This window comes from Martes martes, assembly GCF_963455335.1.
Source record: "Martes martes genome assembly, chromosome: 1".
NCBI lineage: Eukaryota > Metazoa > Chordata > Mammalia > Carnivora > Mustelidae > Martes > Martes martes.
The window spans coordinates 10,989,219-11,001,757 of record NC_137888.1 but is presented as its reverse complement, the minus strand read 5'-3'; the positions used below and the strand labels follow the sequence as shown (position 1 = coordinate 11,001,757).

Sequence of the window (12,539 nt, the reverse complement as noted above, 5' to 3'; positions counted from 1 at the left end):
ATTTTGGTTCTCAGTAATTTCTTATTTTTCTGTTTTTATCTTCGTTAGAATAGAGAAATAACTGTGATAAGACTTAATAGGACGGGCAGGGTCACCTCCATGAGGCTGACCACCAGGAAAAGGTGTTAAAATTCACGTCGTGAGGCTTTTCGTAGCTTCTTCTCCCAGTGGTTTTGTCGTTTCCTAAATAGATAACTTAATGAGACCAGATTTATTTGTCACCTTTGAAATGTGTCCCTGAAGGTATTAAAAGGGCACTCTTAGGGGCGCCTGGGTGGCTCGGTGGGTTAAAGCCTCTGCCTTCAGCTCAGGTCATGATCCCAGGGTCCTGGGATCGAGCCCCATATGGGGCTCTCTGCTTGGCAGGGAGCCTGCTTCCTCCTCTCTCTCTTTGCCTGCCTCTCCACCTACTTGTGATCTCTCTCTGTGTCAAATAAATAAAAATAAAAAATAAAAAATAAATAAAAGGGCACTTTTCAGTAACTGACTGCACTCAAGTTTCTTAAACAATGGTGTTGAAAGAGAAGGACGAAGCCGTACAAAGCCCTCTATCCCCCACATGAAGGGACTCTGCCCCACAAGACCCTTGTCAGGCTCAGAAATATTCCTTCATTCTGTAGATTGCCCTCCTAGAAGTTCAACTTTTAGAAAAAAGTTGTCAAGCTTCAGAATCGTGAATTTTCTGCTTTTTCTTAAGCTCCCAAGTCCAAGGAGAGAGAGGAAAACCTGGGGTGCCTGCCTCTTGGCCGCGTCTCGATGGTGCAGGGCTGTGCTCAGCAGTATTTGAATTGGGTGAAGGGAGCGATAGAAAGACTTTGCCGTCTTCACCTCTAGATCATGAGATGCCAGGGCCTTCTGTTACCTTATCTGACATCTGTGACTTTATGCCCCTGCCTACTCCAGTTCCTGGGAGGCACTCGAAGCTACAGCATACATATGTACAGTTCAGGGATGGGTTCAGCCTGGCCTGTCAGTGAGGCTGGCCTCCAAAATAAATGCGGTTTTAAAACTGCAAAATATCTTCCTTCTTGAATATTTGATAAATTTAAAAATTGGTTTTAAAAACTGTCTTATTAATAACATGATTTTCTTCCTGTAGTTTATTTTTTTTTTAAAGATTTTATTTATTTATTTGACAGACAGAGATCACAAATAGGCAGAGAGGCAGGCAGAGAGAGAGGAGGAAGCAGGCTCCCTGCCAAGCAGAGAACCCGATGCGGGGCTCCATCCCAGGACCCCGGGATCATGACCTGAGCTGAAGGCAGAGGCCTTAACCCACTGAGCCACCCAGGCGCCCCGACCTGTAGTTTCTTTAAATTCACTTCCTAGTGCTTTTTATTTTATTGTGCCTCCTAAAACATTCCTAGCTTTACTGCTATCTGTCTTGACTTTGTATCTGGTAATTAATGATCTGTAAGTTAACCTTCAATCACTAGAGGCCCGTATAGGAAGGAAATGTGCATTGTAATTGGTAAAGTGGAAAACCATTTCTCTTAGGTGCATTGGTACATCACAGGCAGCATTCATTCCAGTTGCTGTTAGATATTTTGAAAATCACTCTACCTAGAGATACATTTTTCCTGGGTAAGCTAATCGCTTTTCTCTTTTAATACCTAGTCAGGCTCCTGAACACCAAACTCAAAGGTTCCTCTTCCCCTGCCATTTCTTATTCCTTTGTATTTAATTTCAGCTCAGTTATTTTGCTTACTAGTTATGCCTTTTTGGTTTATTCCTATAAGAAGACTAAAACCCTAAATATAAGAGACACTGAAATAAATAAGGACTAATTTTTTTACATGATCAACAGTGTCGAAAAATTTAACAGATCTTAAAGCAGAAAGAAAACCCAAGGGTCATCCACTCTGATTCAGCTGTTGGCCCATGTCAGGGACCTGAGATCAGAATCCAGGTTTCTTTTTTTCCCAGTTCAGTACTTTTGATTATTGTGTATTGTCGTAAATTATTCTTTCTGAACCTATTTAAGAATTTTATGCAACCAAAGGTGAAATTTTATTTTTATTTATTTATTTATTTTTTAAGGTGAAATTTTAAAGTAAGAAGAAAAGGAAACATTTCAGTCACTTTCCCCCCTTCCTTTTAAAAGGTCTTAGCCACTGGGCTAATGATGGGGCAGGCCATCACTGTCTCTGCAGGACCTAACTTTTGGGTCCCTCTCTTAGGACTGTAGAGATTGATTGATTGATAGGTAGATTGATTGATTTTTTAAAGATTTTATTTATTTATTTGACAGAGAGAGATCACAAGTAGGCAGGGCAGCAGGCAGAGAGGGGGGGGAGCAGGCTCCCAGCTGAGCAGGAAGCCCGATGCAGGACTCGATCCCAGGACCCTGGGATCATGACCTGAGCCAAAGGCAGAAGCTTAACCCACTGAGCCACCCAGATGCCCCTGTAGAGACTGATTTAATATCACCCCTCCTCAGTTTTCCTTTTCACATAGATATATTAACTGAGCCAAGAGTGCAGATTACTCTGAAAATCAGAAGTGGCCCCTTTTTTCCTTTTGTTTCTAAAATACCAAATCCAAGCCACATGGCCAGGGCACCCGCCTAGGGCCCAGTCCACCACTGTGGACCCTACAGAGTTGCTTCTTTCTGCTGCATCCTGCCTAGATGGTCCCAGTCTCATCTGCTGGTTCCCCACCAAAGTCCCTTCCTTCCTTCCCTGCCTTTCCAGGGCCTACTGACCTCCAGTGATTCCCCTGTCCCCCCCTCAGTACCATCTCCCCCTAACTTTCTGACCTCCAGACACTTTTTCTTATATATATCTCACTGCTTCCTTTTAGGACCTCTGAAAGTCACTTGTGGTTTATAAAATACGCATCCATGTGCTCGCTCTTTATCCTGAGAACAGTCTAGGTAGCAGAAGGTTTTCCTAACCCTTAGGGCTTTTCTCTAGGAATGAGTGCATTATAACACTATAACAACACTGATCTTCTCTAGACAGTGCTCTGCCTTTGTTCCATCCCTGAATGAACCTAAAGGGAGGAGTTCAAGGCAGGAGAAAACCTGCCCATTTGGACTTGAGACAGGGCAGACTTACTTAACTTTAGTTTTTGTATCTCACCAAAAGGACCCCAGGGTTTGGGGGACCAGCCTTAGTTACCCAGACGAAGAAGTCAACCAGAGATGCATCCTTGGCTATACTGGATACTGACTCACCTGATTTATTGTTGACACAAGCAAGAGGAGTCTTGGCGACTGAATCTGCTAGTGACCATTGGGTTCCTGTATGGAATTGAGGGTTCCCCTCAACAGTCATTTCTTTATTCTTCGCACTTTAGGGTGTTTAAACTTCTGACTTGAGTACTTTAAATATCATAAAACGCATTTTGTTTTAGTAGTTTGCTAAGGAAATCTCCGTTTTTCCTGGGGACTAATACCAAATGAGGAAGTTGGATCCAACATGGTGACGATCATGTTACTGCATTTGTTTTCAACCTGACTAATGGGTTAGTTTGGGGAAGTCAACAGCTTCATACTTGGATTTAGCAAGAGAAGATGCTCTGGAAGGGAGTGATGTGGTGGGGACAGTCAGGGTTGTGGAGCAGAGGGATGTCCATTTGGTCTAAGGCCGCTTAGCATAAGAAGGGGAGGTTTTAATGGAGGTGGTGTGTGTGTTTTCCAAGCCAGCAGAGGCTGGTGTTGATTCGTTATCAGAAGTACCTCAGGGTTTTATTGATGATCATCACCATACCTTAAAACTAGTTAAACCCTTGTCTGTTGCCAAGACTTGAACAACGTAGCTTCTCTAATACCTGTCACTAGCAAGTTCCTTCCAAAGCATGTAATGGAAAATGGTGTAATGTTTTATGACTCACTAAAACATAATCTGGAACAGCTCTTGGAGATCAGTCATGTCAAAATGTAGAGTGATTTCAGTTTTCCAAGTTAACATTTTTCAAATCTGTGATGTTCGTCTCCTAAATGGCTAGACTTCCCCACTATGAAAATGCTGCATGCTGATAAACAGTGGAAATGCCTGTCACCTTGTATCATTACGTGAATTGTTTCCTGATTGTTTATAGGAACTAAGAGAAATCCATAATAAGCAACAGCTCCAGAAACAGAAGTCCATAGAGGCTGAACGTCTGAAACAGAAAGAACAAGAGCGAAAAATCATAGAATTAGAAAAACAAAAAGAAGAAGCCCAAAGGTGAGTCTTTTCTTGTGGATTGTGGATCTGGCAGGAAACTTTGAGTATTTATTATACTTTGCGGGACTCCTGCGAGTACCTACTGACCAGAAATAGCCTTCAGTTTGTGTGTGTGTGTGTGTGTGTGTGTGTGTGTGTGTGTGTGTGTACGCAAGCACAAATACGTGTGTATATAAATCTTTGCATATATAAGTACCCCCCTGAAGTTTTTGGTTAGCTTCCAGAGCTCTCCTAGGCCACTACTATGTAGATAAATGGAATTATGCAAGGAAATTAGGACACTTGGTATGCTCATTTGCATGCCAATGACCAAAATACGTTTCCAGTTCACAGCCTTTTAATAACAGTGGCTGTCCCAAGCACTGGGTTTGAAATCAAAGCCCCCGAGTGCCTGCCACACAGGCATTCTCCAGTAGGACTGACAGTGTGCCACTCCGACTTCTTTCTTCTTTTCTTCAACTGCAAATTAAACTTGAGTATAAAAGGAGAAAATTTGCTTCTGCTTAGGATCCAGACACATTTTTTTGTTTATCTTTGTTTGAATATTTGTGTTTGTGGTTTGTTGCTTTTACTGGTAACTTTCTGTCCTGAGTTGGGAAAATTCACTTATTAACTTCTGGTGTGTCTGATTTTGTTACTGGATATTTGCTTTCTAAAGGTCAATTAATTTTTGACTCGGGAAATAAAAATGACCAAATACTTCAGTGATGTACTATAAATTGTAAGAATTGGTTCTAGAAAACAGAATAAAAAGATGAAGATACATGGGCCCCTGGGTGGCTCAGTCTGTTAAGCATCTGCCTTTGGCTCAGATCACGATCTCAGAGTCATGGGATTGAGCCCCACATCAGGCTCCCTGCTCAGTGGGGACCCTGTTTCTTCCTCTGCCTGTGCACCCCCTGGTTGTGCTCATGCTCTCTCTATAAGATAAATAAAATCTTTGAAAAAAAATACCTAGTATATTAAAAAAAAAAAGATGAAGAAATAGAACATGAGGCAAGTCATTGACTTTAGTGGGCTGAGCGCAGTTAAACTACCCAGAGGGGGTGCACATGTGGGCATGTGTAGTACAGTTGTCCCTTGAACAACAAGGGGGTTAGGGGCACAGACCCCCCTGCTCAGTTCGAAATCTGAGTATAACTTCTGGCTCCCCCAAAACTTAACTACTAACACCCTACAATTGACTGGAAGGAAGCCTGCAGATAATATAAATAGTTGATTAACACATATTTTGTATCTGTGTTACATACTGTGTTCTTGCAATAAGGTGAGCTAGAGAGGGAAAATGGCAAAATTATAAGAGAAAATACACTCAGAGCCCTGTGCTGTCAAATACCTGCATGTAAGTGGACTGCACGGTTCACCAGTGAACAGAGGGGTAGGGTCTCTGGCCAGATTAGAAGACTGTTTTATAGTTCTCTTGGGGTGTGGTTCAAGGATTCACTTCCTGGATGTGCTGATTACCCCTAACTCCACCCTTTCCTTATGTTCAAAGCTGATAAAACGCTTTGATTATTCACACTGTGCTGCACTAAGCTTGAACATTCTACAGAGTAGATATCAACACAAAATATTCTAATACAAAAACGGCAGATTTCCTGCTTCCAGTCATATAAATAGTACCTAAAAGTTAATTTCAGAAATTACATGGTTAAAAAAAAAAAAAAAAAAAAAAAAAAAAAAAAAGAAATTACATGGTTAGGCACTATACATGATGACTTTTATTAATAGCAGATACTAAGCAAATTCTGGTCTGCTTTTTTGTTGTTATTATTGTTGTTGTTGTTACGATTGACAACATAGACAAGGGACCCCTTCCAAAAAACTTTTTTGTGCTTTCTCAAAAGATGTTTTAAAAGCAGATAAAATTTTAAAAGATTTAAGTTAAAAATTTTACTGCACTAAATTTTCACATACATAGTAGAAATGAATATATTTTATTTTATTTTTTTAAAGATTTTATTTATTTATTTGCCAGACAGAGATCACAAGTAGGCAGAGAGGCAGGCAGAGAGAGGTGGGGCTGGGGTGGGGGGGTGGTTAGGGGGAAGCAGGCTCCCTGCTGAGCAGAGAGCCCAATGTGGGGCTCGACCCCAGGACCCTGGGATCATGACCTGAGCCGAAGGCAGAGGCTTTAACCCACTGAGCCGCCCAGACGCTCCTAAATATATTTTTTAAATGGGGAATACAAGCTTTCTTTGTTTATATTATGTTCCTTTAGCAGTTCCCTAATTCCAGGGGATGAGCTCTGTGCCTTGGCCATGTCACAGGATAGCAGTTCAGGGTGTAGAGCCTAGAACCTAGCTGCCTGGGACTGAGCCCCAGGCAGGTGTGGCCCTGTGACCTTGGGCAAGCCTTTCAATATCTCTGCCTCATTTTACTCCCGTGTAAAAATGGGGACGTTAATAGGACCTACTCCCCAGGTGTGAAGGCTCATGGAGCTGGTGTAGGGGAAGGACTAGTTATCACTGTCACCGTATCGCTTCCTTTTGCATGTGAGTTTTCTGATTCTGTAGCCGATTGTGCAGTGAGAAAAAAAAAAAAAAACAACCTGTTCCCGGTCCCGTCCTGTGGGCTTCAGGTCGAGGTCGTCTTAGACTTCAGGGCCTAGACTTCATCGCACTTGTCCCTTTACATCAGCTACTTGGACACACACACAGTTGTCGGGTTCGGGAAAATGCACAGACACTGATACTTCGTAACAGGATGGCGACTGCCTAAAGGGTTCAAACGATGTGTTGCGTCTGCCTTCAGTTTTGGGGAGCTACGTGTGTGTTCGTGGGGGTACGCTCTCTTGTCTTCGACTGTTCCTGTGTGTGTGGTGGCTTTTTGCAGTGAAAGACCAGTGTTACCATCGAGAAGTCTCTTTGTTAGTCCTCAGCCACTTGGTAAAATACATCAGGAATCTTCTTCCTGTGCTTTTCTGAGTCCCGTGACTTCCTCATCTCCCTCAGCGGCGGAGCCCCGAGAGCCTCTGTCTTACGGGTTCCGATCGACCCGTCTGAGGCACCGTAGCCCCTCCACGGGGAGCCTCTTCTGCGGGAAGAGCCCACAGCGCGTCACAGCGCGGGAGCTCCGGGCTGTAACCGAGCGTTTTGTTGACAGGCGAGCGCAGGAGAGGGACAAGCAGTGGGCCGAGCATGCGCAGCAGGAGGACGACCACCAGCGGCCAAGGAAGAGCCACGAGGAGGAAAAACTGCGCAGGGAGGAGAGTGTCAAGAAGAAGGACGGTGAGGAGAAAAGCAAACCCGACGCCCAAGACAAGACGAGCCGGCTTTTCCACCCGCACCAGGAGCCGGCCAAGCCCGCTGTCCAGGCGCCCTGGTCCTCCACAGGTAGTAGGGCCAGAAGTCGTTCTAGCAAATAAGCTTCCTCTGCTGGGGTCCCGGGGAAGTCCCGCATCTCAGGCAGGCCCTGTCTGGGCTCCTTGCACAGAGATGGGTGCGAGCGCGGGGTCGATTGTTCACATGTGCCGTTGGTCCTCTGGGCTCCTGGCGCGCCTGTGTCATCTGCCACCACGCGCCCCGCCTTTGGTCCCTCGGACGCTGGCATCCAGAGCCTTTGCCGACCAGAGCGGCACGAGTTTCCTTCCCGAGCCCCATCCAGAAACCCACATTCCGGATTCGGAAAGAACCTGGTGCTTCTCCGGTTCGCTCTTCTGCTCTGGGAATTACTGAGCTGTTGCGGGCACAGGAAGTGGCACCTTTTCCCCTTGCCTTCCACCGTCCCTGTCTTCAGCCGATGCTGCATGAAGCCATGCTTTTGACCTTTTGAAAACTACGACTGGTTTTTTTTTCTCTTTGATCAAAAGTTGCCTCTTTAAATCATGATAAATCAAAGCCTTTGAAATAGCTAGAAACAGTATCTCTCTTTTTTTTTTAAGATTTTATTTAATTTATTTGACGCAGAGAGAAAGAGCACAAGCAGGAGGAGTGGCAGGCAGAGCGAGAGGGAGAAGCAGGCTCCCCAAGAGGCAGGGAGCCCGATTCGGGGCTTGATCCCAGGATTCTGGGATCATGAGCCAAGCCGAAGGCGGTGGCTTAACCAACTGAGCCACCCAGGTGCCCCCAGTATCTCTTATATCACATGTAACCTAGTATGTATTTTTGAGATTCTGGCGTGGCTCTGTGGTACCGTGCGGCTTTGGCGATAACACTCAGCTGAAGAAAGTGACTGCCTTTTCCTTTGTATGGCACATTATACCGATTTTACTTGTTCCATTATCGGCTTTGTATTGGTGTACAGAAAGAAAGGAAGGAAGCACGCTATCCATAGGGTTTATTTGTTCCTATTTACAGGGGGCAGAGATGGGAGTAGGGTTCAGAGTTGGGCCCCACATCCAGATGCCTGCAGTCCAGGGAGAGAGGCTGGCCAACAATTTATGTTTCAATGCCTTCTTTGATGTAAGAAATCATTTCGCCAGTCCTCAATCTTAGGCAATTAGTTTAAATTCCTTATGTTTCCTCCTAGTATAAAATGAGGATTTCTTCTTCCTGTGGTCAGTGGGAAATGTGGCGCCTCCTCTAGTTCCGGACTGCATGAAGATAACACTTCCCCTCACTGCTTTTCAGAGAAAATTGATGTGTGGCTAAATACCTCCATTTCTAGGGCAAAACAGTTCGGAGGGCCGTGATTAGGTACTATTGAGTGAATCGGAAGTCACACTGTCTTCTGCTTGCATGCCTTTTTCTAAAAATTTTACTTAAGATCTAAATTATTTTCCCGTAAGGTCTGTCATTGGGCTTGTTTCCCCAGCCCTGGGAGATGTGGAGGAGGACTTACTTCCCTGGGGATGATCGATAATAACCATTGCTGGCGAAGTCAGCACCTAACGTTTTATGTGATTGCTTAAGCGGCCAAAGATAATCAACATTTCCAAGTCTTCTAATGTGGAAAGTTGGGCTTTGCTTCCTGCCAAAGGAGTTTTCTTCTTGGCTGCTTCATTTTCTCTCATTCTAACCGCTGCATTGTACCCGGCGCCCTGGGTGGGGGAGAGGGGTCCTGATGCTTCCCAGATGTGCCCTTCCAGAGCCTCAGCCAGGACCCAAGACAGCCTCACTGCGTTCAGCACTGGGACGGCCTCCGTTCAGGGAGCGGCAGCCAGTGAACTCTGACGGATTCGAGCTGCCAACGTCAGATTTGGCTGTCCTTCCTTACGAAGTCTGTGCTTCAGAAATTCCTTGAATAGACGGAAAGGGTTCAGATGCTAAGGTCAATGCTAAGGGTGGGCTGTTTGGCTTGTTGTCATACATACGTGTTCCGTGTAATGCTTTATTTTTGTTCCCTTCTCCCCACTGTTTTGTAAATAGAAAAAGGCCCACTTACCATTTCTGCACAGGAGAACGTAAAGGTGGTGTATTACCGAGCACTCTATCCCTTCGAATCCAGAAGTCACGATGAGATCACGATCCAGCCTGGAGACATAGTAATGGTAAGAAAGACTCCAGTCAGAGTCAGTGATTTTCTGTCGATGATTAGCATCTGTTCTCCTCTTGTACTTTATTTGACAGCGTGAAGTTGTCGCCAAGTGTGAGATCCAGGGTTCTTGAAGTATGGGCTCCGTCTTCCTTTCCTATTAGAACGAACGATGATGTGTAGAAACGTATCCTAGCATCACTTGAAGATAGAGGTGTTAAAGAAAATGGGTTCTTATCACAGCCTTAGCGTGTTTTTAAATCTGTAAAGGTCTGGTAATTTCAGAGTTGAGATTGCTACTTAAATACTATGAATAGGCTTTAAGAAATAGTTCTAAATGCAAAATGCTTGATCATCACCTTCACAACTGCCAATGATAACTTTTGTATCTTTGGATCAGTGCATCTTTTTTCCCCTTTAATTGTGAGATCTTCGAATTGTGTTGAGTCATGAATCACGTACCGTTAATCTGCCTTCTTACCCCATAAATGAGTACATGAAAGAGTTCAGAATTTTGCTTTGTCATAGTTCATTTCCTTGAATTATACTAATAGTTAAATTGAATCATGTGATTGTAACTCAGACGATAGTACCAGTTTAAGAAATAGTAAAGCCACGTGGTTGACCTAAATTATTTTCTACAAGAAAACAGTAGTTCTTCCATCTAGTTGATAACCTCAGAATTAAGAGCCACGGGAGTGGTCAAACTATGCATTATTGGCATTTTTTGTTTGTTTAAAGATGAAAATGGTTCCAAATTGCAAAAGAACGCTGAGGGAGACAGTCAGGCTTGTGGTGCCAGTAGTAGGTGTCTTTGAAGTTGAAGGGTAACACCCAGGTCATTGCACTATTACTCATATATTCATCTTGCATGTATACATCAGACCTCTGCCTGGGGACCCTGTGATCCTTCCTGCCAAAATATATAGAAAGAACATTGTGTTTGGTGTTCAGAGATCTCAGTCCTATCTCCCCTTCATTTCTGACAGTGTTTTTCTCAAATTATCATGGGCTTGTGTGAAGGCCTGAGTGGCAGCGTCACACACTCGTTACAGAAATTACTGCTAGGTTCTGTGGCGTGGGCACGGCGCTCTGAACACCTGGACGGCGTCGCAAGCATCTTGTTCAGCTCCAACTCTTTCCCACGCTGTGTTTTCTAATAGTCTGAAGCAGCTTTACTCATGCTGCCTCGTCTTTGAAATAGTGCGGCTTTTAAAGCCTACGAATTGGGGGGAAAAATAAAATAAAATAAAATAAAATAAAGCCCACGAATTGTTAAAATATATAAAAATACCATACTAAGACTCTAAACCTTACGAAAGGACAATGTGACATCAGAGAGGACCTTGTTACAAAGTTGTTTCTCTACACTAAAACAAAAAAAGAGCCCAAGGTTTTTGAAACTGGATTTTGTTGCAACACAAGGTACAGAAAAGTAAGGCGCTCGCTTCTTGAGATAAGGAAGTGTGACAAATGTTATAGTAAGGAAGTGCTCTAGATGATCTGTACTTTAATGAGAAAATATTGCTATATTTTGGAAACGTAGTCTTGTTACACTGATATTTTTCCTCAAGCTGGCTAACCACCAGCTTGACCAGATGAATAGAGTTTAGATGTGCTGTAAAAATAAAACATTTCATTAAACATATTTTGCCTTGCTTTCAAACCTTTGCTTTCCTGGTGGAGGTTAAAGGGGAATGGGTAAGTCTGTGTAACTGTCAGGAAGTCTGCATCTTATTAAATGTTTTCTTCTTTTAAATCACTTTAATTCTGTGTAAGTACACATATCTTTGGGTGTTGTCGTGGCAGTAAAAATATGTTTTGAGTTTGTGTAGTAGGTTTTGCTTTTAAAAAAAAAAAAGGTATAAAAGTTTGTGTACCGAATTTTTCTTTGCTAGATTCCATTTAAGGACTAACTTGAAGGCTGTGTATTTGGCAAATTATAAGGCTAAGTCTCCATCTCAGGCTACAGACAAAAATAAGTTCCAAGTAGTTTAAACTTAAAAATTAAATTTCTTTAAAAAAAAATTTTTTTAAAGAGAATATGGGAATTTTTTCCTGGCAACGAAATACCTTTCTGAGTTAAAACCAGAAGCCATAAATGGTAAAAATGGGCAGTTTTGACAATATAAAATAATTAAAACTTGTATATTGCAAAATACATCCACATAATATAAAGACTCCTAAAACTTAATACAAAAGATACCCAAACTTAAAAAACTTGTCCAAGGATATGAAGAGACATTCACACATGAAGAAAAGTATATTGATTTTAGAAATATACAGAAAGAGGCTTTATCTCACTGGTGATCAGGAAATGCAAGTTTAAAAAAAAAAACAGCATTTTTCATTTCTCACCTGAGCAAGTTTAAAGGTTTCGTAATAGCCAGCTCTGTCAAGAGTGCAGGAAAGTAGAGGAAATACACGCTGTCAGCATGGTTGTATGAGTTGACTAAGCTATTTGAAAAGCAGTTTGACAATACCCATTCAAATTTAAAATTCTTATTCCCCTTCACCCAGAAATTCTGTTGCTCTCCCTCCTCTAGACGGTTTTTTTGGCACATGCGCAAATACATGTGTAGACGAACGTTCACTGCAGCATTGTTGGTAAAAACAAGAAAGGAATAGCCCCGTATAAGTGAGAGAGTGGTTTAGATAAATTATGATACAGCTAAGCAGGAAGATTTAAGATGTGAAAAAAAAAAATTACATAATCTACATATACAGATAAGCTCGGCAGTAAAAAAACCAAAACCAAAACAAAACAAAAACAGAAAGAATATGAACAGTATAATTGCATTTTGGTTAAATAAAAATCTGTGTGTGTATATATGTGAATGTTTCTGTGTTGTGGTTAAATTCTTGAAATACAGGCATGAAACTGTGAACATTGGCTACTGCTGGGCGGTAAAGAGGGGGCTTTCGTGTTTAATTTTTTGTACTTTTATATTA

General features: G+C 42.7%; 1 protein-coding gene across 4 annotated transcripts in view; it reads left to right on the top strand.

Moving 5' to 3' along the window:
- ITSN1 (intersectin 1) overlaps positions 1-12,539 on the top strand; it is a 209,666-nt gene that overhangs the window by 128,481 nt on the left and 68,646 nt on the right. For 3 of the 4 annotated variants that reach the window (XR_013966609.1, XM_080799704.1, XM_080799705.1), the window contains exons 17-19: positions 4,045-4,172; positions 7,278-7,507; positions 9,482-9,603. Coding sequence is in view for 3 of the 4 variants with exons in the window: in XM_080799704.1 (XP_080655830.1) it covers positions 4,045-4,172; positions 7,278-7,507; positions 9,482-9,603 (480 nt within the window). In the remaining variant the exon portion in view is untranslated. Of the gene's footprint in view, positions 1-4,044; positions 4,173-7,277; positions 7,508-9,481; positions 9,604-11,273; positions 11,289-12,539 lie in introns of all 4 variants that reach the window. The other variant, XM_080799703.1, reaches the window with a different exon arrangement.